We start from the raw sequence: 26,310 nt of genomic DNA, 5'->3' as shown, positions 1-26,310 counted from the left end.
ACCCACGGTTTTGGATGCGGAGGTCTTATGGCGGATGCAGCAAGTGCTGACTCACCTGGACGAACGTGTTTCTGCACAGGACGAGCTTGGATGGAGGAATGCATCTGTTCAGCCGCTGGATAAAGGTATGGGAGAAGAGGAAGCCATCTTCATTCCCAAACCACGGATTACAAATTTAATGGACTTTCCATTGGAAGATGATTTGGATTATAAATCACCTACAAAAGTGTTGGCACTGGGCCCAAGTGCCACCAGTCCATGTCCTGGACTTTCAGCAATTCCAGAGACTGGAGATTTATTAGACTTTTCTTCTGAGGAGGAACCTCCCAGTGAGCCTACAGCAGATGAGCAACCATCCAGGCCTAGCGCTGCTGACCTCTGGATGCAACAATTGGTGACCCAGCAAGATGTGTGCAAGGCCACTGACTTTTCAGTTTATGTTCCTGCAGAACAGCTGGCATCAGGGCCTAGCACTACTGAGCTCTGCCCAACACCAACAGCAGCTTCAGCCTCCCAGAGAGAAGAGGCAGCTGACCTTTCTGCTACACCACTGACAGGGACATGGGATTTCCTGCCAGCAGCATGTGTGGAGTTACAAGAAACTTCTACAGCAGAAGCGCTGACAACTGGACAGAGGGTCCAAGACCTCTGCCCCACACCTGCAGCAGTCCCGGAGACCCAGGGTGAGAAGGTGGTGCTCAGTCCCCAGCAGCAGATCAGGATCCAGGGGGAGAAGAGACAAGAGGTTGCCGGAGCAGATTACGCGGAGTCCCCAGCAGAAGTGCTGGCAACAGAGCAGAGTGCTGCTGGCCTCTGCCCTCAACTCACAAGGGATGGATTTCCTGAGCAGGTGGATGAGACTACAATCCCCACCTGTATACCCCAGGGATGCTGGGCAGTCGGCCCAGATCCCCAACAGCATGAGGGAGTGAGCCCAGCCACCCTGTCTTCTCTCCAGCAGCTGAAAGGACTCCAGGAAGAAGGGCCAGTCCACGCTTCTTCCCTACAGCGGGTATGTTCTGCGAGAGAGGCAGAGGTTGGTTGGGTGAGTAATGCTCCCTTTGGGACAATTTGCTTGGGGTACTGTGTGGGTATAGACATTGGGGGGCTGGAACTACAGACTACCTTCAAAGTCAACCCATTTGGGGTCCCCTCCTGTGTTAGTCTCCTTCCAGAAGCAGAGAGATGTGACGGTAGTCACTTTGGTTGGGGGGTCCTTGGAACACAGCTTACCTTAGAGAGGTTGGGAAATACCTGTCTCAACCCCCTAGGCACTTCTTATGTCTAAATCACCCTGTGTCTTTTAGGGACACAGGGTGACCAAGAAGCCCAGTCTGGCCTGCCTAAACCAGACTTCCACAGACTGATTGGCTACGAGAGCTCCATGCGCCCTGCCGGGACAAACTTACAAGCTATGTGGAACTTTGTCAAGGAAGTTGCCATGATGGATTGACTCTTTGGGACTTGTTACCCGACGAACTCAGGCACAGACCAGTTGGGGGTCTGGTACCTGGTTCGTCAACCTTTGGGGGGAAGATATGTGACGGTACTCACCGTCACTGAGACTGAAAAAACTATGTGACAGATAAATTGATGATTTGGACTGCTTAAGTTGATCAGACTTGTGGAGGGGGGGAGGTTTCTTTTGAACACATATACTCTAGTAAGTTCTGCCACCGTCCCTATATGTATAATATATGAGGGGTTGCTGGTGCCTCAGACCAGATGGAATGGGACTTTATGGGCAAGTAAAGGTGTATAAGATGAAGTAGTGAGCATTGACACTCAAAATAAAGTAGAAAAATATTAAAATACAATAGTATTTAATCTGAGAATACCGATAATATATGCAACAAACATTTGGGTGACAGTAGTGCTTGGGATAGAGGCCCAAGTGTGAGGAGGAAAAAGATGATTCCGTGGAATCAGTGACAATAGTGTTATTGGGTGACTAAACCAGTGGATTTTTTCGTTGTCCCTTGAATGTTGATTGGGACATGGTCCTAGAAAAAATCCTAAATAGCTGACGCGTTTCGGCTTTCATGTAAGCCTTTCTCAAAGCGTTCAATCACTCAGTCAGTAGTCTATAAAGGTAATACAAGGTATAATATGTAAGAATTTTTGGAACAATTCTTAAGATGAGTCTTAGTATTTGAACATAAAGCTTAAAAATTACATACAAGGGTGCAGCCATTACTTCCACGCAGAGGCCCCTGTATCCGTTTACAGTCACAGCGGGAATCGTATAGTGCAGGGCCTAGGATTGTAATTGTATCTTAGTATATGTTATATATATTTCAGATGAATCATGTAATCATATATTTTATATATGTGTATTCCTTCACTTACAGTTTGGATGCACTGGTGGGAGGTTATTTTCTCCAGAGTCCAGGGGGTAAATTCCCCTCTTTTTTGGGCTCAGATCTAGAGTAATAGATGAAATTGTATATGATATAAATCCAGACAGAGCTGTCCGGTGAATATCCAAAAAACGCCCAGAATTTCATAAGTGCTTGTGACTTAAAAAAGTGCTTAAACGGCTTTCTTAGGTGGTATAATACAGCGGTTTTAAAAGTGACTTTTTAGTGCCAAGTTTATTGAGAAGGAATAGTAGTGAGGGCTTTTCAGTCCGTTCAACTTACATGGAGTAGTCCTTTGGCTGGCGCAGTATGGTAGGTACGTCCTCTCCCCTCCGCTGGAGGGAAGTGAGGATTACCTGGCGTTCCCCGGCCTTATGAAGCCCTTCGCGCATGCGCATTGCGCATTGCACGTAGACGGGCTCCGTAACGGCGTGACGTAGGCACCATTGTCTGCGCCTGCGTGAGCTGGATGCGCACGCAGGCTGCAACCCCGTTGCTGGGGACGCCGTTTTGGCCGCCGACACAGAAAGAGGAACCATCTTCTCCCCGAGGGGATAAGTTGGTCCTGATAGTCCCCTACAGCGGTAGGGGTTACCGTGCCGGGTGTGACTGTGCGGTATACCTGGACTGATCTGCAGAATTTTGGCACATACCCTTGTCTTTACAGTACATGTTATAATTTATACAACAATATACATTCGTCATCAAATTGGATTCAAAAAAATAATATGTATATAGAAAAGATCTTTATGGAATGAAATAAATTATATATATTTAACAGCAGTATTAAATATAAGTCCACCATGGGTAGCCGTGGGTTAAGGAGGGACAGCCCTGATCGTCGGACTACAGATCGCCCCCGGGTCATGTCCCTATGTAATCGGGTTCCTAGACACTAATCTAAAAGCAGTATTAGTCTGGTGTGCTGTTTTCAGCACTAATACTCAGGAAAAAAGAAGAAGGAGGAGGGGAAGGGGGATTTGTTAATTGTGTGTATCTAAAGTCATATAGATATTTCACAATCACAATACTGAAGATCTTGAGATAGATGGATAGGCTGGTTAATCTGTCTTGCCCGAAGCGAAACCTTCAAGAAATGGGCGGAAACTTTCATTTTCATTCAAGCCAGGAGGTTTTGTGGCGTGGAGGCGTCTAATCCACCTCATTTCCATCTGAAGTAATTTCTTATTCCAATCCCCCCCACGGTGTGGTATATGAATTCTTTCGAGTGCCATAAAGGTAACTTTAGGCATTCGGTTTTTGTGTTCATGGGCGACATGCCTCCCAAGGGGTACATAGAAGTTGCATAATTGCATGCTGTTAATGTGTTGGTTTACTCTTTTGCCAAATTCCTGTTTGGTCTTTCCTACATAGTAGGACCCACATTGACACCGCATGAGGTAGACGACTCCTCTGGTCCTGCAGTTAGTATAGTGCCGACACTATACTAACTGCAGGACCAGAGGAGTCGTCTACCTCATGCGGTGTCAATGTGGGTCCTACTATGTAGGAAAGACCAAACAGGAATTTGGCAAAAGAGTAAACCAACACATTAACAGCATGCAATTATGCAACTTCTATGTACCCCTTGGGAGGCATGTCGCCCATGAACACAAAAACCGAATGCCTAAAGTTACCTTTATGGCACTCGAAAGAATTCATATACCACACCGTGGGGGGGATTGGAATAAGAAATTACTTCAGATGGAAATGAGGTGGATTAGACGCCTCCACGCCACAAAACCTCCTGGCTTGAATGAAAATGAAAGTTTCCGCCCATTTCTTGAAGGTTTCGCTTCGGGCAAGACAGATTAACCAGCCTATCCATCTATCTCAAGATCTTCAGTATTGTGATTGTGAAATATCTATATGACTTTAGATACACACAATTAACAAATCCCCCTTCCCCTCCTCCTTCTTCTTTTTTCCTGAGTATTAGTGCTGAAAACAGCACACCAGACTAATACTGCTTTTAGATTAGTGTCTAGGAACCCGATTACATAGGGACATGACCCGGGGGCGATCTGTAGTCCGACGATCAGGGCTGTCCCTCCTTAACCCACGGCTACCCATGGTGGACTTATATTTAATACTGCTGTTAAATATATATAATTTATTTCATTCCATAAAGATCTTTTCTATATACATATTATTTTTTTGAATCCAATTTGATGACGAATGTATATTGTTGTATAAATTATAACATGTACTGTAAAGACAAGGGTATGTGCCAAAATTCTGCAGATCAGTCCAGGTATACCGCACAGTCACACCCGGCACGGTAACCCCTACCGCTGTAGGGGACTATCAGGACCAACTTATCCCCTCGGGGAGAAGATGGTTCCTCTTTCTGTGTCGGCGGCCAAAACGGCGTCCCCAGCAACGGGGTTGCAGCCTGCGTGCGCATCCAGCTCACGCAGGCGCAGACAATGGTGCCTACGTCACGCCGTTACGGAGCCCGTCTACGTGCAATGCGCAATGCGCATGCGCGAAGGGCTTCATAAGGCCGGGGAACGCCAGGTAATCCTCACTTCCCTCCAGCGGAGGGGAGAGGACGTACCTACCATACTGCGCCAGCCAAAGGACTACTCCATGTAAGTTGAACGGACTGAAAAGCCCTCACTACTATTCCTTCTCAATAAACTTGGCACTAAAAAGTCACTTTTAAAACCGCTGTATTATACCACCTAAGAAAGCCGTTTAAGCACTTTTTTAAGTCACAAGCACTTATGAAATTCTGGGCGTTTTTTGGATATTCACCGGACAGCTCTGTCTGGATTTATATCATATACAATTTCATCTATTACTCTAGATCTGAGCCCAAAAAAGAGGGGAATTTACCCCCTGGACTCTGGAGAAAATAACCTCCCACCAGTGCATCCAAACTGTAAGTGAAGGAATACACATATATAAAATATATGATTACATGATTCATCTGAAATATATATAACATATACTAAGATACAATTACAATCCTAGGCCCTGCACTATACGATTCCCGCTGTGACTGTAAACGGATACAGGGGCCTCTGCGTGGAAGTAATGGCTGCACCCTTGTATGTAATTTTTAAGCTTTATGTTCAAATACTAAGACTCATCTTAAGAATTGTTCCAAAAATTCTTACATATTATACCTTGTATTACCTTTATAGACTACTGACTGAGTGATTGAACGCTTTGAGAAAGGCTTACATGAAAGCCGAAACGCGTCAGCTATTTAGGATTTTTTCTAGGACCATGTCCCAATCAACATTCAAGGGACAACGAAAAAATCCACTGGTTTAGTCACCCAATAACACTATTGTCACTGATTCCACGGAATCATCTTTTTCCTCCTCACACTTGGGCCTCTATCCCAAGCACTACTGTCACCCAAATGTTTGTTGCATATATTATCGGTATTCTCAGATTAAATACTATTGTATTTTAATATTTTTCTACTTTATTTTGAGTGTCAATGCTCACTACTTCATCTTATACACCTTTACTTGCCCATAAAGTCCCATTCCATCTGGTCTGAGGCACCAGCAACCCCTCATATGTTGATCAGACTTGTAACAGATGCATGCCATCAGCTCAAACACCTGTCTTCCATGGATTGTAAATCATGTTGATTTGATCATCTATTGTTTACTGTGGGTTCTCAGTATTTACACTATAATATGTGTACTTGTATCTGTTTTACTTTTGGTGCCGGCGGTCTGGGCTTCCAGGCTGACTTAAGTACGCTGAGCTAATTAGCATGTGAATGATAACCTTGTCTAGATGGGATTAGTCAGCTGTACCTCGTTAGCTATTCATTATGTGATGCTTATGTAAATATTCAGGTCATTGTTCATGTAGTGACTGTCATGCTTCTCAAGTGTATAAAAATCTGCTGCTTGTTTTAATAAAAGAGTTAGTTGTTTCCAGACACATACAAGCTAAGTTCAGGCTAGTTTTTGTATGGGGGGCGGCTGGAATATCTCTATATGTCCAGACTGGAGGAAGCCTTATACTGACGGAAGACCACAAGCACGGTGTGGGTCGACGGTTCCGTTACACCCACCCCACCACTCTCTCCTCCTACTACCCGCTCCCACCCCACCACTCTCTCCTCCTACTACCCGCTCCCACCCCACCCCACCACTCTCTCCTCCTATTACCAGCTCCCACCATTCTCTCTTCCTACTACCCGCTCCCACCCCACCACTCTCTCCTCCTACTACCCGCTCCCACCCCACCACTCTCTCCTCCTACTACCCGCTCCCACCCCACCACTCTCTCCTCCTACTACCTGCTCCCACCCTACCCCACCCCACCCCACCACTCTCTCCTCCTACTACCCGCTCCCACCCCACCACTCTCTCCTCCTACTACTCGCTCCCACCCCACCACTCTCTCCTCCTACTACCCGCTCGCACCCCACCACTCTCTCCTCCTACTACCCGCTCCCACCTCACCACTCTCTCCTCCTACTACCCGCTCCCACCCCACCACTCTCTCCTCCTACTACCCGCTCCCACCCCACCACTCTCCATTGCTGTCTCTTTTCTCCTCTTGTCTCTGCTATCTCCTCCCCTGTCTTCCAGCTCTCTTCTCCCCTCTCCTCCCATCTCTCTTCACCATTCCCTACCAGCTGTCCCCTCCCCTACTTTCAGCTCCATACTCCCCTTTCTTTCCCCCCTCTCCTTCCCTCTCTCCCTCTTTCTAGCTTTTTCCATCTTCCTTCCAGCTCTCTACTTTTCTATCTGCATCCAGTTCTCTCATCCCCATTCTATCAGATCTTTCTGCCCAATCCTTCTAAATCACTCCCCCCCCCCTCCTTCCATCTTTCTCCTCACTTTCTCCCTTATCTCACTCCCCCCTTTCCAGTGCTGTCTCCCCTTCCACCCAGTTCTCATCTCCTGTTCTCCTAGCTCTCTTCTTCTTTGCTCCCATCTTGCTCATTTCTAAGAGGGGGATTGTACCCAAATTGTATTCCTCCCCTCCCCGCTAATTTCTTTCTCCTCTCTTGCCCCCCCCCCCCCATGCTTTCTTCTCCCCTCTCCTCCCAGCTCTCTCCTTTCCTCTATTCTCACCTCTCTTCCCCCTCACTTTCCCATTCTTTCATCGCCTTTCCTCTAAGCTCTCTCTCTCTCTCCACCCAGCACTCCCTATCCTCCCAGATCTTCTCCCATCCCCCCTCCCCCATTTCCTCCAAGCTCTCTCTCCATCCACCCAGCACTCTCCATCCTATCCTCCCAGATCTTCTTCTCCCATCCCCCCCCCCTTCCTGCAAGCTCTCTACACCACTCTCCTCTCAGCTCTCCCTCTCAGTCTTCCTAGCCCTATCCTCCTCTTCCTCCAAGCTCTTTTCTCCATTTTCCATACTCTCTCCCCTATACTTCCCCCCAGCTCTTTTCTCCTTTCTCCATATTCTCTCCTCTTTTCCCCTTTTCTTCCTCCCAGCTCTATTCTCATTTCTCCATATTCTCGCCTCCTCTCCTCCCTCCTTCCTCCCAGCTCTTTTCTCCTTTCTTCATACTCTCTCCCCTATTCCTCCTCCCAGCTCTTTTCTACCTTCTCTATATTCTTTCCTCCTCTCCCCTCTTCTTCCTCCCAGCTCTCTTCACCTTTCTTCATATTCTCTCCCCCTATCCCCTCTTATTCCTCCCAGCTCTCTTCTTCTTTCTCCATATTCTCTCCTCCTCTCCCCTCTTCTTTCTCCCAGTTCTTTTCTCCTAACTCCACATTCTCTCCCCACTTCTTCCTCCCAGCTCTCTTCTCCTTTCTCCATATTCTCTCCTTTTCTCCCCTCTTCTTTCTCCCAGCCCTTTCTTTCTTTCTCCATATTCTCTCCTCCTCTCCCTTCTTCTTCCTCCTAGCTCTCTTCTCCTTTCTCCATATTCACTCCTTCTCTACCCTCGGCTTCCTCCCAGCTCTTTCTTTCTTCTTCGTCCCAGCTCTTTCTTTCTTTCTCCTTACTCTCTCCTCCTCTCCCTTCTTCTTCCTCCCAGCTCTCTTCCACATTTCTCCATATTCTCTCCTCCTCTCCCCTCTTCTTCTGCCCAGCTCTATTCTCTTGAGCTCTCCCATTCCTACTCTTTGCTATCTCCTTCCCCCTTCTCCAAATTCTCCGATCCTCCTCTTGTCAAATTTTTCCTCCCCTCCTTATTCTCCTACCAGCTTTCCCCTACCCTTCCTTCCATTTCTGTCTCTTTTCTCATCTTGTCTCAGTTCTCTCCTCCCTCCACCTATCCTTCCTGCTCTCTTTTCCCCCTCCTCCCAGTTCTCTCCTCCCTCCTCCCTGCTCTATTCTCCCCCCCGAAGGTCTCTCCTTCAATCTTTCTCTTTCCCTTTTCTTCCAGCTCTGATCCCACTCCCCCCCCCCCCCCCTCTTCTAGCTTTCCTCTCCCTTCTACCATCTTTCTTCTCCCTCTTCTCTCAGTTCCTGAATTTGGCTGTGATGGATGTTATACTGTTCAAAATTTCTATATAGAACTGAATATACATGGCTTTTTATAATTCCCTTTTTCTTTTATTTAATCTCCCCAATAATCCTGACAGGTGCTCCCCAGAATGGTAATATACATTCAAGGTGTACAGCCCTTCCCAGACATCACCAGACAAATACCAGTCTACATATATTTGTTATTACTCATCACCCACACAAAGAGTGATTTGAAAATTGCTGCCACTATATAAATCCAGTATTTTAATAATAATAATAATAAAAACACATTTCCAATAAAAGAGGAAAGGGAAGCAAACGAAAATCCCCGCCCCTGAGGAGCTCAGCTCTGCTCAGGGTATTCTCTGATATCCAGAAGGTGCTGCTCAGCTGGTGCTGCAATAAAACACATGACATGTATCCCTGTACATATTACTGTACTGTGATTGAAAACCTGGAGATACTATTGGTTTTCAGAAACTACAAGTTCCAGCATGTCCTGCTGGTGCATTTTAGTATTTTATTAGTAGATTCATCACTGTAGTGTAGCAGAGGAGGAAGAAGAAGTGATTAGCAGGTGACAATGTCCGATGTTCTCCTGTGAGCAGATCAAGACCTTTTCTTCTCACAGATGTATGAAAAGACCCGGGAACAATGATCATCATTCCAACCATTTGCGTTTTTTATCTGAGCGCAATCTTCTCCTCCTCCGAGACCATGACCGAACCATTCATCAGGCTGAGTAGGCTGCCAGAACCTGCAGGAACCAAGGGAAACAGTGACTGAGTCCAGCCCTTTACTGACCAGAACCAATGGTGGGACCTATACAGAAAATACGTCTTAAAGAGCTTATTAACCTAAAGAAATCCACCAAGAATAATCCCAAAAAAAGGGAAACACATCTGATAAATAACAAAAGCACTCAATTTACAAAGCAATAACTGCTGGGGGTGGGGCAGGCTCTTACTTTGGAGTAACATCATAAGAAGTCCCGTCCACCCATTTCCAGGATCCACCCACATCCGTGAGACCGATCCACGTGGTCCGAGATTTTGTAAAGTCAATCAGAAAAGTCTGTGAAAAGATAAAATATACACGATTGTACAGTGTTCATGTCTACCTCTATAGCAGTGATATGCAAACTGTGACCCTTCAGCTGTTGCAGAACTACAAATCCCATGAGGCATAGCAGGACTCTGACAGCCACAAGCATGACAGCCAGAGGCAGAGGCATGAGACTTGTAGTTTTCCAACAGCTGGAGGGCCACAGTTTGTATATCCCTGCTCTATGTGTTCTATAGTGCTGTACAGAGAACGTTGGGCCAGTCACATCAGTCAATGTGTCAGAGGAGCTTACACTCTACTGTCCCCTCCCCCACAGTCACATCAGTCTCTGTACCAGAGGAGCTTACACTCTAATGTCCCCTCCCCCACAGGCACACACTATTATTATTATACATTTATATATCTCTGACATATACCGCAGTGCTGTACAGAGATCACTGAGCCAATCACATCAGTCTCTGTACCAGAGGAGCTTACACTCTAATGCCCCCTCCCCCCACAGTCACATCAGTCTCTGCACCAGAGTGGTTGTGTGTGCTGCAGCTCTCCCTCTCCAGACACCAGGGGGTCAGGTGAGTTACCTGGCCCCAGTGAAGATGGGAGATTCTGGGGATGACCCGGGCGATGATCCCCCTGGGGGATCCAACATGCATTCTCATGCTTCATCTTCACCTGAAGACCTCGGCTATGGCCCTAAAAAAGGGGAATCGACCCCCGCTTTCAGAGGGCGGGTTGCTGATCGTCTGCTGAGAATTGCAAAGGAGGAGGAAAAGTTGATGACCCTGAAAGCTGATTATAGAAAGAAGAAGGCCATGCATGATAAAGCATGGAGCAGCAAGCGGCAAAGTTTGAAGCCAGAATTGAAAGTTTTTGAGGACGCCATCAAGAAACAGCAGAGTCTGGTAAAGTCTTTAAAGGAAAAGAGTGGAGCTTTTAAAGAAAAGTTCCAGAATGAGGAGAGATTCCGAAAAATGAAGAATGACGCACGTCGCGGAAAAGTTTCAGCATCGGCGGTGGCAGTACGGGTGGAGAGTGAGGAGTGGGTCCCGGGTGCAGCCCCTGATATCCCATCCACCTCAGGATGTGCTTCACTGGAGGAAATGGCGGCCTCTGCCTCCCTCCCTCCCCAGCAAGCTGGAGGAACAGCACAGGAGGTAGAGGAAAATGGTGGAGGACAGCTAAACTTTATTCAGGAGATTGAGTCTCCCTTGAGTGGAAGAACCTTTCGTTTTTCAGAGGACTCTTCTGATGAGGACAATGGCAATGACTCTGTGCCTGGACCTGTAAAGGTAAAACTTATTGATAAGGCATACTTTGCTAAAACTGACAGCATGCAGAGCAGCATGGAAGGAATCCCTGCTGTGTTTGTACAAAGCCCTGCAGACAAGATGGCTGTGACTGTGAACCAGTGGCGGCCGGTGTATATGGGGCACAGGGGCGCCGCCCCCCTATCCATGCATCCGGCCCCCTAATCTACATGTGGGGCGCCGGACGCATGGAGTACAATGGGATTTTTTTTTATTTTTTAGCCATGTGATTAGAGCCAGAGGCTCTCACAGGCTAAAAAAAAGGATGGACCCGGGGCGCAGAGCAGTGCGTCCCGAGTGAAAATTTGCTATTGTCACACGGATCCTCCTCCTGGCCAATCAGGAAGCGCGTCCGATACGAGCTTCCTGATTGGCCGAAAGGCAAACCCCATGCCGTTGGCTGGGGACAGTGGGGAGGAGGACAGAGAACTCGCCGCCACGCCAGAGAAGCCGCGAGCAGCCGCTGCCCAGCCTGCTCCTCAGAGAACACCGGGCGGTGTGCGGTGGGGGATGTGATCAGAGGGAGGGATCTGATACTGGACTCAGTGGACTGAGTACGGAGAGGAACCCGATCCCCGGGGTGTAGAGCTGTGAGCACCGGTCACCCCAGACACCGAGGTGAGTCCCGGGACCCGCACTGCTCAACTCAGCCCTCTGCGTTTATTGGGGGAGCTAATACCGACCGATCGCCGGGATTGGACTGGTGGGGTGTCCGGTGTGCGCTGTGTGCCGCCTCCCCCTCTCTGCTAGACGTAGGCAGCTCCCCACCCTACACATGGGCCGGACGGAGGGAGCGGGGAGCTGCAGAGGAGCCGGGACTGGGATCGGTGGGATGGATGGAGGAGAATACCACTATCAGTGGCTGCAATAGTAAGTAGGTGTCAGTGTCCATAATAATAACCCCCATCATTGGTTTGTTTGCGCCCCCCCCCCCAAAATTTTTGAGCACCAGCCGCCACTGCTGTAAACTCTGCTGGGGGGAAGGGAAAGGGATCTGCCATTGTCTCTGCACAGTCCCCGCTGGTTGCTGCTGGTATAGCAGATAATGGTGGGAAAGGAAATGACAGCTGCACTGTAAAATGTGTTTCTGAAACCCAGGGAATAGTAATAAGGAGTGGACGGCTTTTACCTAAAAGGAGTATGATAGGAGAGGAGGAGGTGAAGACAGCAGCATCTGGTGTGAGTGGGTCTGCTGGGAGCAGTAGTGCTCTGGATGGGAAAATTAATGTGAATGATAAAGCTGCTTGTAATGCTGGAAATGGGAATGTATATGTGTTGGTGGATGGAGTGACACCTGCTGCTGCCCCTGGTGGTGATTTGCAGAGCGGGGGTTCTGATACTCCTGCAGCCAATGGTGCAGCTTTAAGATTTGGGGTGTCTAATCCTGCTAACAAAACGTATGCTGGGGCTCTGGCTGGGAGGAGGGGGTCACATCAGGCGGGTGGCTCAGGAGGGAGGTCTGCTGCAGGCCTGCCATCTGCACCCCTGTCTTTCAGGCGCAGGAATGTAGTTCTGCTAAGGTGGGAAGGTGGGGGTGCCCCCCCTATCAGGAGGTTGGTTGTGGACAAGATTTTGGCGATGGGTTTCAAGGCGGATGACATCTTTGCTCTGATCAGTCCGGTAGGCTCCTATGAGTATGATCTCTGCTTTGTTCACCCCCAGTCGCTCAATGTTTTTTGGGAGAAGTATGAGCGTGTGTATAGGGGTCTGCTGGAGTGGGAGGGACTCGTCCCAAAACTTGTCTCACGCCAACCTCTTGTGAAGAATGTCACCATCCTGGTCAGGAATGAATCCATTCCCTCTGCTGACTTGTCTGTCTGGCTAAGGAGATTTGGGGAGCTTCTGACCCCTCTGAAGAAGATTGTGGATGAGAGGGGCATATGGACAGGTGGGTGGTCAGTGTGGATGAGAGGGGCATATGGACAGGTGGGTGGTCGGTGCAGATGAGGTTGCATGTGTGTGGGAATGTGGTCCAGCATTTTCCCTCCTCAGCCTTCATTGGGAAGGATAGGATTGTTGTGTTTTACCCTGGCCAGCCCAAGCTCTGTAATAAGTGCAATTCTCGGGGTCATTTCGCCTCCTCATGTCCAGAGATGAAGTGCTCTCTGTGTCAGGGCCTGGGGCATTTGGCTAAGGATTGCAGTAAGATCAAATGCAATCTTTGTGATGAGTTTGGGCATGCGTACAGTCAGTGCCCTGAGGCCTTGCACAATCAGTCTGCTATAGTGGAAAGAGTTTTTTCGCCTGGACATGGAGGAGGCAGAGGAGAGGGGGGCTGTGTCAGGGGTCCCCAATGTCTCTGTCCCTGTTGTCTCAGTGCAATCAGTGTCTGATGGTCCATCCAATGTTGTGTCATCCCCTTGTGTCGTGCCCCCTGAGTCGGTGTCAGTGGATGTTGTGTCTGATCCTCCTGTGTCAGTCTCCCTAGTAGTAGTAGGGACTGTGGAGGGAGCTGAACCAACCGACCCCCCCCCCCTCCTCGGCGTCTGAGGACTGGAGGGCGAGAGGCGAAGGGGGATGGAGTGAATGATGGTGGGGGTGCTGGGGTGAAGGGTGGGGGAGACTGTTGCGGTGAGTGGAGTGAGTGGGTTGGATGATGTTGTGGGTGATGGTGGAATGGAGGGGGAGGGGGCTTTACAGTCAGAGTTGTCTCATGAAGGTATGGTGTGGTTGGAGGCAAAAAGAAAGTCTGGGAAGAAGAAGAAAAAGGATGTGCCTGTGCCTGTACCTGGGAAGGTGGAGGTGTCCAATAAGTTTGAGGTGTTTTCTGAGGTGGAGGGTGAAGGTTCTTCGGGTAATGAGTCTGTGATTTCAATGGAGGAGGAATCACAGAGGACACTGAAGCGTGCAGGGTCTCCAGGTAGGGAAGGGGGTAAGCAGGCTAAGAAACGTGTACCCCAATCATCCTGATGGCGGTTCCCACTCCTTTAAAAGTGGCGACCATTAATGTCGCCAGTATAAAATCAGTAAGTGCTCATAACATGGCCTTATTTTTGCTCAAAAGGTTTGATGCTGATATTTTCTTTTTGCAGGAGACCCGGTTGTCTAGTTTGGCCGATATTCATCTAGCAAAGAGGGAGTGGCGGCGTGGGCCCTCCTTCTGGTCTCTTGCGGCCGAGCCTTACACTGGAGTTGCGGTACTTTTTTCCGGCATGGTAACCTGTCGGCGGATTATTGAGGTAGAAATGGGGAGATGCATGGTCTTAGACATCTCCATGGAGGGGCAGGACCTGCGCCTGATTAACATATATGTGCCCCAGACAAAGTGGGACAGGAAATGCCTCTTCATGAAGGTCAAACCTTTTTACAGCCCAGCAAGTTGTCTTCAGTGGTGATTTCAACACCGTCACTAGGACTAAGGACAGGAAAGGTACCGGAGCCAGGCTGGACTGTGATGGCTTTTTTTTAAACAAAATAGCTAGGGAGGCAGGTCTGGTTGATGTGCACATTCACTGCTGCCCAGACGACACGGGATTCACTTTTCAGCGAGGTAGTAGTCAGAGTAGGATAGATAGGTTTTTTTTAAAGGGGAACTCTGCCTTCTCGGCACCAGTGTGTCAGGCGGTGGAGTTTTCCGATCACTGTATTCTGTCCGTGACTCTATATAGCCCTGATATACCACCTAGAGGGAGGGGTACCTGGAAGCTGAATTCGGCACTCCTGGACGATGAGAAGGTGAGTCAATCCTTTGAGGATTTTTTTCAGGCACAGGTATCAATCATGGACTTTTGCAGCAGTAAGTCAGAGTGGTGGGAGCTTACAAAACGAAGGATTGTTGGGTTTTTCAAGGCTATAGGAAGAAATAAACAGCTTGATAAGTATGTCACCTACCAGCGTTTGTGGAGGAAGCTTGATAGGCTTGTCTCGAATAATGGAGACCCAGTGGTGATCTCTGAGGTTAAACTCTTGCTCAGGGAGTGTCAATATGACAGGCATGCCTCTTTGGTTCTGGAAAGGAATTATGGGAAATATCACTCGCCTGACCCTTACCAGAATTGCAAACAAGGTAGAGCAGTTAAGTCAGTTGTAGGCCTGGTTGACAGTACCAGTTCCTTGACCAAGTCCAAGTCGGGGATCCTGGAAATCGCCTGGTCATATTATGCTGACCTCCTGGGCAGGAGGGACCTTAATCGGGCAGGCATGTCAGGTTTTTTGGATTCTATTACAGGACTGGGAAATGGCAGTTCTCTGGTGAGTTTGGCAGAGGACATCACTGCAGATGAGGTGGTTAAGGCTATTGATAAGCTTGCCATTAAGAAGTTGCCTGGGCCAGATGGATTGACAGCTGAGTTTTACAAGCATTTTAAGGTTACTCTGGCCCCGTTTTTGGTGGAGGTTTTTAATGGCTGTCTGAGAGAGGGTTCCCTCTCTCCCTCCATGCGACAATCTGCAGTTATTCTTCTGTCAAAGGGTAAAGATTCTTCGAGAATTGAGAATTGGCTGCCCATTAGCCTTCTTAATGTTGATAGGAAGATACTGGCAAAAATCATTTTCTGGCGTTTATCGTCTGTAGCAGGCAATCTACTTTCTCACCACCAGCACTGTTCGATTCAGGGTAGAAGCACTTTTTCAGCGGTGTTAGCTGTCCGGGAGGCCCTGGAACGATGCAGGGCTGCAGGCTGGGGGAAGTACCTGCTGGCATTGGATCAGGCAAAAGCTTTTGATAGGGTCAATCATGAGAACCTATGGTTGCTTCTTGGCAAGTATGGCCTGGAGGGGGGATTTATTGATTGGCTAAAGACTTTGTACAGAGGAGCTGAAAGCTTCATGTTTGTGAATGGTTGGATTGGACGGCCCTTTGAGGTTGGCTCAGGTGTGCGTCAGGGGTGTCCTTCGAGTCCTCTGCTATACGCGTTTGCAATCGATCCCTTCATCAGGAGATTAGAGTGTGGACCGTTGTGGGGGGTGCCTTTGGGCATTCCTGGTGAGCCCCTTTGAGGGTTGTGGCCTATGTTGATGACATGTCTGTTTTCATCTCTGGGACAGAGGAGGCAAAGGAGGTGGTCTCAGTGATGGAGCAGTATGCTGAGGCATCTGGCTCAAAGATCAATCAAGATAAGAGTGACGTTTTTTGGATGGGAGAAGAAGGCGATAGCTTTGAGCTTCCGGACACCTTCCCAGAGCCCTGACAGGAAATTAAAGTTTTAGGCATCAAATCTGGTCCCGGCGATTACTGCCTTGCAAATTGGGAAAGCAGGCTACAAGATGCCGATGCCAAGGTTGCCAGCTGGAAGGAATGAAAACTCTCTTACAGGGAAAGGATTGAGCTAATTAAAACTTATCTGATCCCAGTATTTCTGTATGTCAGCTTTGTCTGCATTTTGCCAGTGTCTCTCTATGCAAGGATCTACAGCTGTTTTTTCCAGCTGTTATGGGGGAACAAACTGAATCTCATTAAGAGGTCTGTAACCTATCTTCCCAGGTGGATGGGTGGCTTAGGTATGGTCAACCCAGTGGTATTTGCTTCTCTGATGTTTTTGAAACATAATTTTGGTAACATGAGGGCAGAGGAACCGCCTGGGTGGGTTGGTATTTTTCAGTCCTGATTTAGGCCTTTTCTGCGAAGTTGGGAGTATGGTGGTCCAGTGAAAAGCTTGAGGGTCCGACATGGTAAGCTCTATGTGAAGGGCAACTTGAAGCATCGCTCGCCGGAGAACCGTGGTTATCCAAGAGTGGAGTGTGGAGGTGTGGAGGAGACTATGAACCATTTCTTGCTTCAGTGCCCCTTCAATATAGAAGTCTATAAGTAGGGTGGGTGGGGCTCTGGGTATCCCTTTCCTTTCCCGCTTAAGTTATGCGGAGTGGTCATACGGGTGTTTTGAGAAACTTCGGGATTTTGATTTCGAGACACTTTTTCTAGTTAGCTTAATAGTCCGTTACTTCACATGGAATGCACGGTGTCAGGTTTCCACTCGGAAAAAAGTCCTTCCTGTCGAGGTAGTGGTGCACAACATTGTGGGGGAGGTTGGGAAGATTCAGGTTCTTGAGAAGGACAGGTCGCGACCGGGAGCCTGGGCAAAGGCGTGGAGGAATGTCAGGTCCCCGTAGCTGCTGTCTGTCAGTCTCTGGGTGTGCGGCTTTTCTTTCTGTCCTTTTACATCCTCTAGATTTTTATAAGATTTAATTTTTGAAAAAAGGCTGCATGCATGGGATAAATGTGTAATCATTTCTTAGCCTGAGGGGGGGTTTAGGTGGAGGTTAGGGCTTTGTTGAGTTTAGTCATGATAGTAACAATTTTCTGTTTCTATGCTGATGTAAGCTATTTTTGTTTATATATTTATTTAGTTTTGTATATATGTAAATATGTTTTTATTATGCTTGTGAGATTTTTAATAAACAAAAATTGACACTCTAATGTCCCCTCCCCCACAGTCACATCAGTCTCTGTACCAGAGGAGCTTACACTCTGATGTCCCATCCCCCACAGTCACACACTATAATTATTATACATTGATATAGCTCTGACATATACAGCAGAGCTGTACAGAGATCACTGAGCCAATCACAACATTCTGTAGACATGTGCGTGCAGAGAACATCTAAATCTAAGTATAATCCTTCCTTGGAGATATGGCAGACCCAAGGGTCAGTTGAGTGGAGATACAGGCAGGTCATATGGGGCTAATGAAATACTCACATTTTCTTCTTCGCCATTAATGACCACCAAATGAGACTTCTTCGTCTCGCAGTCTTTTTTTGCGTTCTCCCATGACCGCCCACGATGTGAAAAATAATAGCAGTTGAGGCCATAGTGTGTCCAACCCACCTCACACAATGGATCAGTAGAGCCTGAAGAAAAGGAAAAGACAAGTGTGGGGTTTTTTGGTAATTACACTAAAAAAGCCACACATACCTCCACCTTGAATGAATAATTGTTCACAGAGACCCAGAAACCAGATAAGCCTTGTGTGCCATTTGGAGACAGCTTTACTAACTTGCACCAACTGCTCCCAAGACAACGTTCACCCAACAATCTCAACAACCCATCAATACCCCATCCCCCCAACACATCAAATAATCCATCAGCACCCCATCTGTGACAGACCCAGACAGGACAAGGGCTTTTGGAGGGGACTGCAGTGTGGCCTCTTGCCTATGGACTATGGGCTCTTGCTTTTAAGGGAGCACTACTCTTTGGGACCCTTGGAGTGGTCTTGTGTCTGATTCAAGTTCATATCTCCACAATACACACAAACTCTGGGAATCTATATTCATCCATATCCATATTTAGGGCCTAGATGCCCTATTACCAGCAATGACTACTTTAACTTGTGAGACTCAGTGCAGATGTTAATATCGTCAGCTAATGCCACCTGGTGCTGATGGTCTCCTGCTATAGCCTGTTTATTCAGGTGTTATGTTTTATTCTGCTAAGTATGTCTCCCCCCTTGTTAATTCTTAATTGGGTCACCTATTGTTTCTGTCTGTCTGACCATCTCTTGGAGAAAAGATTAAAATTGGAAGTATTGTGTGATGTTATGTGTTTTTTATGTATGATGATGTGTAATGTTCTTGGACTGGGATCTCTAATTAATCACAATATTGTTTGGGAAGGCACTGAGTCACCTAGGTGGCTAGTTGTTTAATTAGCTTAATGTTTATAGTATATATTGGCTGTTGTTTAGCTATGTTAATTGTATTCCTGTTTACAATTTGTATTGTTAGAGTAATATGATCAAATCCTCATCTGATTGTGTGTTAAATAAATTCTGTGTGAGTTGTCAATAAGGAGTTCCAGTTTGCATGTACAAGTTATTGTCGGCTAGTCTTGTATGCTCAGCTATCATATCTGGTTCCTATGTCTAAACTGGAGGAAGCTTTATACTAACGGAAGCATCAAAGCAGGGTGCTGGATGGTTCTGTCACACCATTTATCTACCAGTCCTATAAACCAATCAGCACCTTGTCCATCCAACATTCCTGGCAACACATCTGTACCCCATCCAACCAACACTCCCAACAACTCGTCAACAGCCCATCCATTCAACACTCTCAACAACCCACCAGCACCCCATCCATCCAGTTCTCCCAGCAACACATCAGTACCCCATCCACCCAACAATCCCAAAAACCCTTCAGAAAATGATCCATTGAACATGCTAAACAACCCATCAGCACACCATGCACCCAACACTTCCAGCAACCCATCAGCACCCCATCTATTCAAACATTTAAGACAACCCGTTCAAACCCCTTCCACCAAACATTCCCAAAAACTCTTTAGTGTCCTTTTAGCCAACATGCACATGATACCATCAACACCCTTTTCACCCAACACTCTCAACAACCCATCATCACCCTATCTACCCAACACCTCAACACTTCCAATATGCCGACAGCACCCCATCTATTCAACACTTCAAACAACCCATTCATATCCCTACCACCAAACATTCCTAAAAGCCCTTTAGTACCCTTGCACCTAACATTACCGTCCTACCATCAACGCCCTACTCACCCAACACCCTCACTAACCAATTAGCTCTCTATACACCCAACAATTCCAGCAATTAACCTTACAGACTATCACAGAAAGGAAATAATAAACCAATCCAAAGAGAAATACGTCAGTGAACAGAGGAATGAAATAAACTCCCAAACATTAACCTATTGCCCATTACTTCATAGAGTCACTACAGACTGGCCCTGTGGCTGGAAATATTACCAAACTCCAAAGACACATCTGAAGGCTGTACAGATGTAGTATCCATATCAGGGCCCCCGAAAAGCAACGCTAATTATAGACCAAGAACCAATCTGAGCTGAGGGTGTTCTGGCAAATGAAAGTTTGGTGAGTAAATGTTCTGATTCCTGAAATTAAATAAACTTACTGTTCCCTTTCCGGATCTCCTCTGTCAGCCTCGCCAAGGCTCCCAGAATCCTCTGGATGTCATTGGATATGGAACCTGCAATAGAAAGAGTGTCTTCTTAAACTATGGTAAAAGAAAAAGAGAGGGTCATCTCAGTCTGCTATGTACTGTACATGTCCCTCAGACCTTTCTACAGAATGGAACTCATACAAGAGACATTCATTTTCTGCAGAATAACTTTTCCCTGGTAGTTTTGGGTGTACCAATTCCACCACCACTAAGGTTTACATCTGAAAAAAAATAATTTTTTCATGCCTAAAAAGTCCTTAACCCTTAACCCCTGGAATTAAACGTTAACCTTACCCCAAGCTCTAATCCTAATATAAACATAGTGGGAGTTCTGTGCCCCAGCCGCAGTGTGAAAAGAGTTAATGATTCTCATCGCCTGGATGGTTGAGGGGCTACAGGGAATTTGTATCATTCAGAGGAAGCTGCCTTTTCAGTTTCCTTATCAGTAGGTAAAGGCTGGTTTGGGACCTGGGTTGGAGCCTTTCATAGAGATCTGGGTGGGAAAAAATCTCCAATCCTGGGTACGTGTTTTGAGAACCACCAGCACATTATTTGGTCAGGTGTGTGCTGGGCTTTAGGAGAGCCCTGACTAGGGTTTTGGGTGGACAGGAAGTTCTTGGCCAGGAGTCTGGAGGGCTCCAACCCGGCAGACAGGAGGTCATTGCCCAGGAGTCTGGAAGGCTCCACCCTGGCAGACAGGAGGTCATTGCCCAGGAGTCTGGAAGGCTCCACCCTGGCAGACAGTAGGTCATTGCCCCGGAGTCCGGAGGGCTCCACCTCGGCAGACAGGAGGTCGTTGCCCAGGAGTCTGGAAGGCTCCACCCTGGCAGACAGGAGGTCATTTCCCAGGAGTCTGGAAGGCTCCACCCTGGCAGACAGGAGGTCATTGCCCAGGAGTCTGGAAGGCTCCACCCTGGCAGACAGGAGGTCATTGCCCAGGAGTCCGGAGGGCTCCACCCCAGCAAACAGGAGTTCATTGCCTTAGAGTCTAGAAGGCTCCACCCTGACAGACAGGATGTCAATGCCCAGGAGTCTGGAGGGCTCCACCTCGGCAGACAGGAGGTCGTTGCCCAGGAGTCTGGAAGGCTCCACCCTGGCAGACAGGAGGTCATTGCCCAGGAGTCTGGAAGGCTCCACCCTGGCAGACAGGAGGTCATTGCCCAGGAGTCCGGAGGGCTCCACCCCAGCAGACAGGAGTTCATTGCCTAAGAGTCTAGAAGGCTCCACCCTGATAGACAGGATGTCAATGCCCAGGAGTCTGGAGGGCTCCACCCTGACAGACAGGAGGTCATTGCCCACGAGCCTGGAGGGCTCCACCCCGGGCAGACAGGAGGTAATTTCCCAGGAGTCAGGAGGGATCCACCCCGGCAGACAGGAGGTAGTTTCCCAGGAATTTGGAGGATTCCACCCCCGCAGACAGGAGGTAATTTCCCAGGAGTCAGGAGGGATCCACTTTGGAGAAAGGTGGGAGCCAGAGTAGCAAGGGGCTGGCCCAAGCATATGTGAAGACCATCTGTAAGTGTAAGAGACAGACAGGGGCCTAAGAAGTAAGGCCAGAGAAGCAGTGCTAAAGGTGTAAGCTAGAAGGTTGAATTACTTTTTTGTTTTATATAAAATTGCTTGGCTAAAACACCTCTGCAAGGAAAACTCATGTTTTGTGTTTTTATGGAACTTTCTTTTAGTAAAAATGGGCAAGAAAAGCCCTTATAAAACAAAAATCAAGAGGCTGTGCCCTTTAAAAAGGCTCAGCCTGGGACCTCTTCCTTTGATGCATTTCACCCACAAAGCTGGGCTTAATAATTGGGACAATTGCTGCCGGCTGCCGCCTTTGCGTCCCCAAATTAATCAAACTTCTGGACCACCTAACTATATCATGTTCTCCAACATTTTGCTGTCTCCAGTCAGAAAAGATTAGGCCTCTGTACTGAGAAATCCAAGCACAGCCCAAAAGTGTTCAAACACCCATATTCCAGAAAACCACTCCCAGCCCCATGTGATTCCCACTCCTTTTAGAGTCCGAAGTTGGGTTAATGGTTGGAGATTTTTTTGTAATAATGATCTGCTTCCCCCTCCCCCAAATACATATTTCATGTCTAATCTTGGAGCGTACGATTACCTGTTACATCATCAGATAAAATTCGGTTCACAGATGCCTCCATCCCATTTATTTTAGTAATTACACTGGCAGCTGTGAAGAGAAGAAAACCATTATAAACATTTACTGTACATTCATTCACCTACATGATCATAGAGACACCTGTGGTAAACACTAGGGAAGAAGACTGGAATCGCTCTGGGTTCGGTTTGAGCAAGAGTTCGGCCTTTTGAGGTTTCGAGTGCCAAACCAGAATCTCATTGAAATCAAATGGCGGCCAAATTACATTGCAGACATAGAAGAAAAAAAAAGCTTCTTTGTAGCACATTCTACAGTAAAAAAGAAAAATAGATAACAGACCCTTTGAGTCTGGTATAGATTTTATGGGTATATCCCAAGCAATAAAAATTTATTGGGTTCCACCTAAAAACGTACTAGACCCTTAACCCGGGTATGAGTCTAGCTGGCCAGGATAGGAGGGATGAACATGCATCACCCCTTCTGAACCATACCAGGCCACTTGCCTTTAAAATGTGGGGCTCCTTTGCAAAACACCTTGTCCCTATGTTAAGGAGGACATGGGCCTCTTCCCAGCAACCCTGGCTCTGTGGTTTTTGGTGGGGTCTAGAGGCAGGGGACTTATCGAAATCTCGAAGCCCCCTCAAAAATTAGGAGCCACCCCAAGATAAAACCCTCTCCCTGAAAACGTAAAAGGTTCATAGTACCCTTATTTACTCCAAAAAATGTGAATAAAGACACCAAGCCTTAATTTATTTAAAAAATAAATAAATCTTTTGTCAGTCATGATGCCTGCTGCCCACTGAAATAAAAAATCAGACTGATCTCGACGCTACTCCTTACCAAATGACAGCTCCCAAGCTATCATCAGCTATATAAGGAAAGGTGAGGGGATAGTGGTGACATTATAGGCCAAATAAAGCTAGTGACCCAATGTGGGCATCTATCCCCTCCCCTTTGCTTATGTGGCTGAGGATTCTTGGTCATGTAAGTCAATGGAGCCAGTGATGGTAACGGTTGGTGGGAACGCAGTGGGTGTCAGGACCTGCCACTTCCCTAGTAACCGTTACCAACCAGAAGCTGTCATATACTGTGTGACGGAATCCAGACACCGAGACTGGGTATCTCTGCCAGTAACCTGCTTCCTAAGCTCTGGAACACGGGATCCATTAATCTGGCTATTGTTTCCCCAAGAACTAGACAGTACAAGTTTTGGAGTCAACCAGAATCAAACTGTTTATTCAAACACAAAGCACAAGGAGATGAACACTTCTGGGACAACCCCTCCCCCTTAGTCAATTCACACAACTTATCCAGCTGCTGGACAGACGCATTCCTCCATCCAAGCTCATCCTGTGCACAGTGCTGTATCTTGGCCTAGGCCAACAAGGTCCAGGCCTAGGGCGGCACTTTTCAGGGGGGCAGCAAAAAAGCTGCACCCTGCACAAAAAAATAAACAGCCTCCTCCCGGTTCCCGCACGAAAAGGGTCTCCGCCGGCTTGCGCTACACTTTTAATATAGTGCCAGTCTTATGGGGTGATTTGGGCGAGAGGGCAGAGTCCAGGAGTCAAATCGGTCTGGCACCCCCATAAAGCAGTCAGTGATGAGGCTGCACTGATGGGCAGTAATGAGGCGGCACTGATAAGGCTGCACAGATGGGCACTGATGAGGCTGAATGTGTGAGAACTGATGAGGCTACGCTGATGGGCACTGATAGACTTGTGGTCTGTGGTTCACAGATGACAGGGCAGGTCGTAAACAGTAAAGAGCGTGGCCTTTACAGGAAGGGTGGGTCATATGTAAATTAGGGGGTGCACAAGTTTAGTCAGGCCTAGGGCAGCACAAAACCTAAATACACCACTGCCTGTGCAGAAACAGGTTCGTCAAGGTCAGTCAACACTTGCTGCATCCGCCATAAGAGCTCCGCATCCCTAACTGTGGGTGGAAGGTGGCAAAGCAAACCAATTGCCGACACTTCCGCCAGGCTTTCAGAACTGTCGGCTGGTACACTTCTGGTTAGTCCTAGGCAAGGGAAGCCCAGACCGGTTGCTGAGCAGAGTCTAGCAGCTGTCCATAGGCGATCTCCAGCTCCCATTCCTGATTGGCTAGAAACTCCAAATCTTCCAGTGCTCAGTGCACTTCCAAGACATTCAGAATCTGTTTTCTGTATTCCAAGATTTCCTCCAAACCAGAGGCATAATTAGAACCTTCAGGTCCTCGTTGCAAGAAACCATGAAGGGCCCCCCTGACCCCCCCCCCCCCGGGGTTACCCAGCCCCATGCATCACCCCTGTACACCTGGATAGGAGGGGTGGTATATAGAGGAACTGATCCCCTCCATTTTCTTCCTGCAGCAGAGAGGGGATTGGATCCTCTATATGCCGCCCCGCCACCCCTCTTATTCAGGTGTACAGGTGTGAGGCATGGGCCCCCTGGAGCATGGGGTTGGAATGAGTCACAGCGGTGGTGGGATCAGTGGCAGTGGTGGTGGTAGTGATAGGGGGATGGAATGGGATCAGTGGCAGCTGTGGTGGGATGGGATGAGTGGCAGCTGTGGTGGGATGGGATGAGTGGCAGCAGTGATGGGATGGGATGGGATGGGATGAGTGGCAGCGGTGGTGGGAGGGATGAGTGGCAGCGGTGGTGGGATGGGATAAGTGGCAGCAGTGGTGGTGGGATGGGTGGCAGCGGTGGTGGTAGTGGGATGGGATCAATGGTAGCTGTGGTGGGATGGGATGAGGAGCAGTGGTGGTGGTGGTGAGGGGGGTGGGATCAGTGGTGGTGGTGAGGGGAGTGGGATCAGTGGCAGTGGTGGTAGCGGTGAGGGGGTGGGATCAGTGGCAGCAGTGGTGGTGAAGTGGGTGGGATCAGTGGCAGTGGTGGTGATGAGAGGGTGATCAGTGACAGTGATGGTGGTGGTGAAGGGGGTTACCAGTGGCAGCTGTGGTTGGGGGATGGGATTAGTGGCAGCTGTGGTGGATGGGATGAGTAGCAGTGGTGGTGGTGGTGAAGAGGTGGGATGAGGGGCAGCGGGGGTGGTGAAGGGTGTAGGATCAGTGACAGTGGTGGTGGGGAGGGAAGGTGGGATCAGTGGCAGCGGTGGTGGTGATGGGAGTGGGATCAGTGGCAGCAGTGGTGGTAGTGATGAGGGGTTGGAATGGGATCAGTGGCAGCAGGGGTGATAGTGATGGGGGGATGAAATGGGATCAGTGACAGCAGTGGTGGTAGTAATGGGGGGATGGAATGGGATCAATGGCAGCAGTGGTGGTAGTGATGGGGGGATGGAATGGGATAAGTGGCAGTGGTGGTGGGATGGGATGAGTGGCACTGGCAGCAGTGATGGGATGGGATGAGTGGCAGCGGTGTTGAGATGGTATAAGTAGCAGAGGTGGTGGTGGGATGGGATGGGTGGCAGTGGGATGGGATAAGTGGCAGCTGTGGTGGGATGGGATGAGTAGCAGTGATGGTGGTGATAATGGGGAGGGGGATCAGTGGCAGTGATGGTGGTGGTGAGGGGAGTGGGATCAGTGGCAGTGGTGGTGAGGGGGAGGGATCAGTTGCAGCAGTAGTAATGAAGGGGGTGGGATCATTGGCAGTGGTGGTAGTTAGAGCGGTGATCAGTGGCAGTGGTGGTGGTGAAGGGGGTGGCCAGTGGCAGCGGTGGTGGTGGTGAGGGGGGTGGGATCAGTGGCAGCTGTGGTAGGGGGATGGGATCAGTGGCAGCTGTGGTGGGATGAGTAGCAGGGCTGGTGGTGAAGGGGGTGGGATGAGTGGCAGTGGCGGTGGGGAGGGGGGTGGGATCAGTGGCAGTGGTGATGGTGGTCAGGGGGTGGGATCAGTGGTGGTGAAGGGGGTGGGATCAGTGGCAGTGGTGGTGGTGAGGGCGGTGATTAGTGGCAGCGGTGGTTGTGGTGAGGGGGTGGGATTAGTGGCGGTGGGGAGGGGGGTGGAATTAGTGGCAGCGGAGGTGGTGGTGAGGGGGGTGGGATCAGTGACAGCAGTGGTGGTGAGGGGGGTGGGATTAGTGGCAGCGCTGGTGGTGGTGAGGGGGTGGGATTAGTGGTAGCAGGGGTGGTGGTAAGGTGACAGCAGTGGTGGTGAGAGGGGTGGGATTAGTGGCAGTGCCATCCTCCCCCACCACCACTGATCTCATCTCTACCCCCCCCCCCCATTAC

General features: G+C 48.6%; 1 protein-coding gene across 2 annotated transcripts in view; it reads right to left on the bottom strand.

Moving 5' to 3' along the window:
* LOC309553408 (C-type lectin domain family 10 member A-like) overlaps positions 1-26,310 on the bottom strand; it is a 78,946-nt gene that overhangs the window by 35,870 nt on the left and 16,766 nt on the right. Inside the window, exons 6-10 of one of the 2 annotated variants that reach the window (XM_082254588.1) lie at positions 22,140-22,211; positions 19,976-20,050; positions 17,782-17,933; positions 9,740-9,846; positions 9,270-9,529 (exon numbers count right to left, since the gene is read on the bottom strand). In XM_082254588.1, coding sequence (XP_082110714.1) covers positions 9,382-9,529; positions 9,740-9,846; positions 17,782-17,933; positions 19,976-20,050; positions 22,140-22,211 — 554 coding nt within the window. In that variant the 3' untranslated portion in view covers positions 9,270-9,381. Of the gene's footprint in view, positions 1-9,269; positions 9,530-9,739; positions 9,847-17,781; positions 17,934-19,975; positions 20,051-22,139; positions 22,212-26,310 lie in introns of those variants that run through there. The other variant, XM_082254589.1, reaches the window with a different exon arrangement.

The sequence above is a fragment of the Pelophylax lessonae genome (genome assembly GCF_965119305.1).
Source record: "Pelophylax lessonae genome assembly, chromosome: 4".
In the NCBI taxonomy this organism is placed as follows: Eukaryota; Metazoa; Chordata; class Amphibia; order Anura; family Ranidae; genus Pelophylax; species Pelophylax lessonae.
This window is presented reverse-complemented; position numbering and strand designations above follow the sequence as displayed.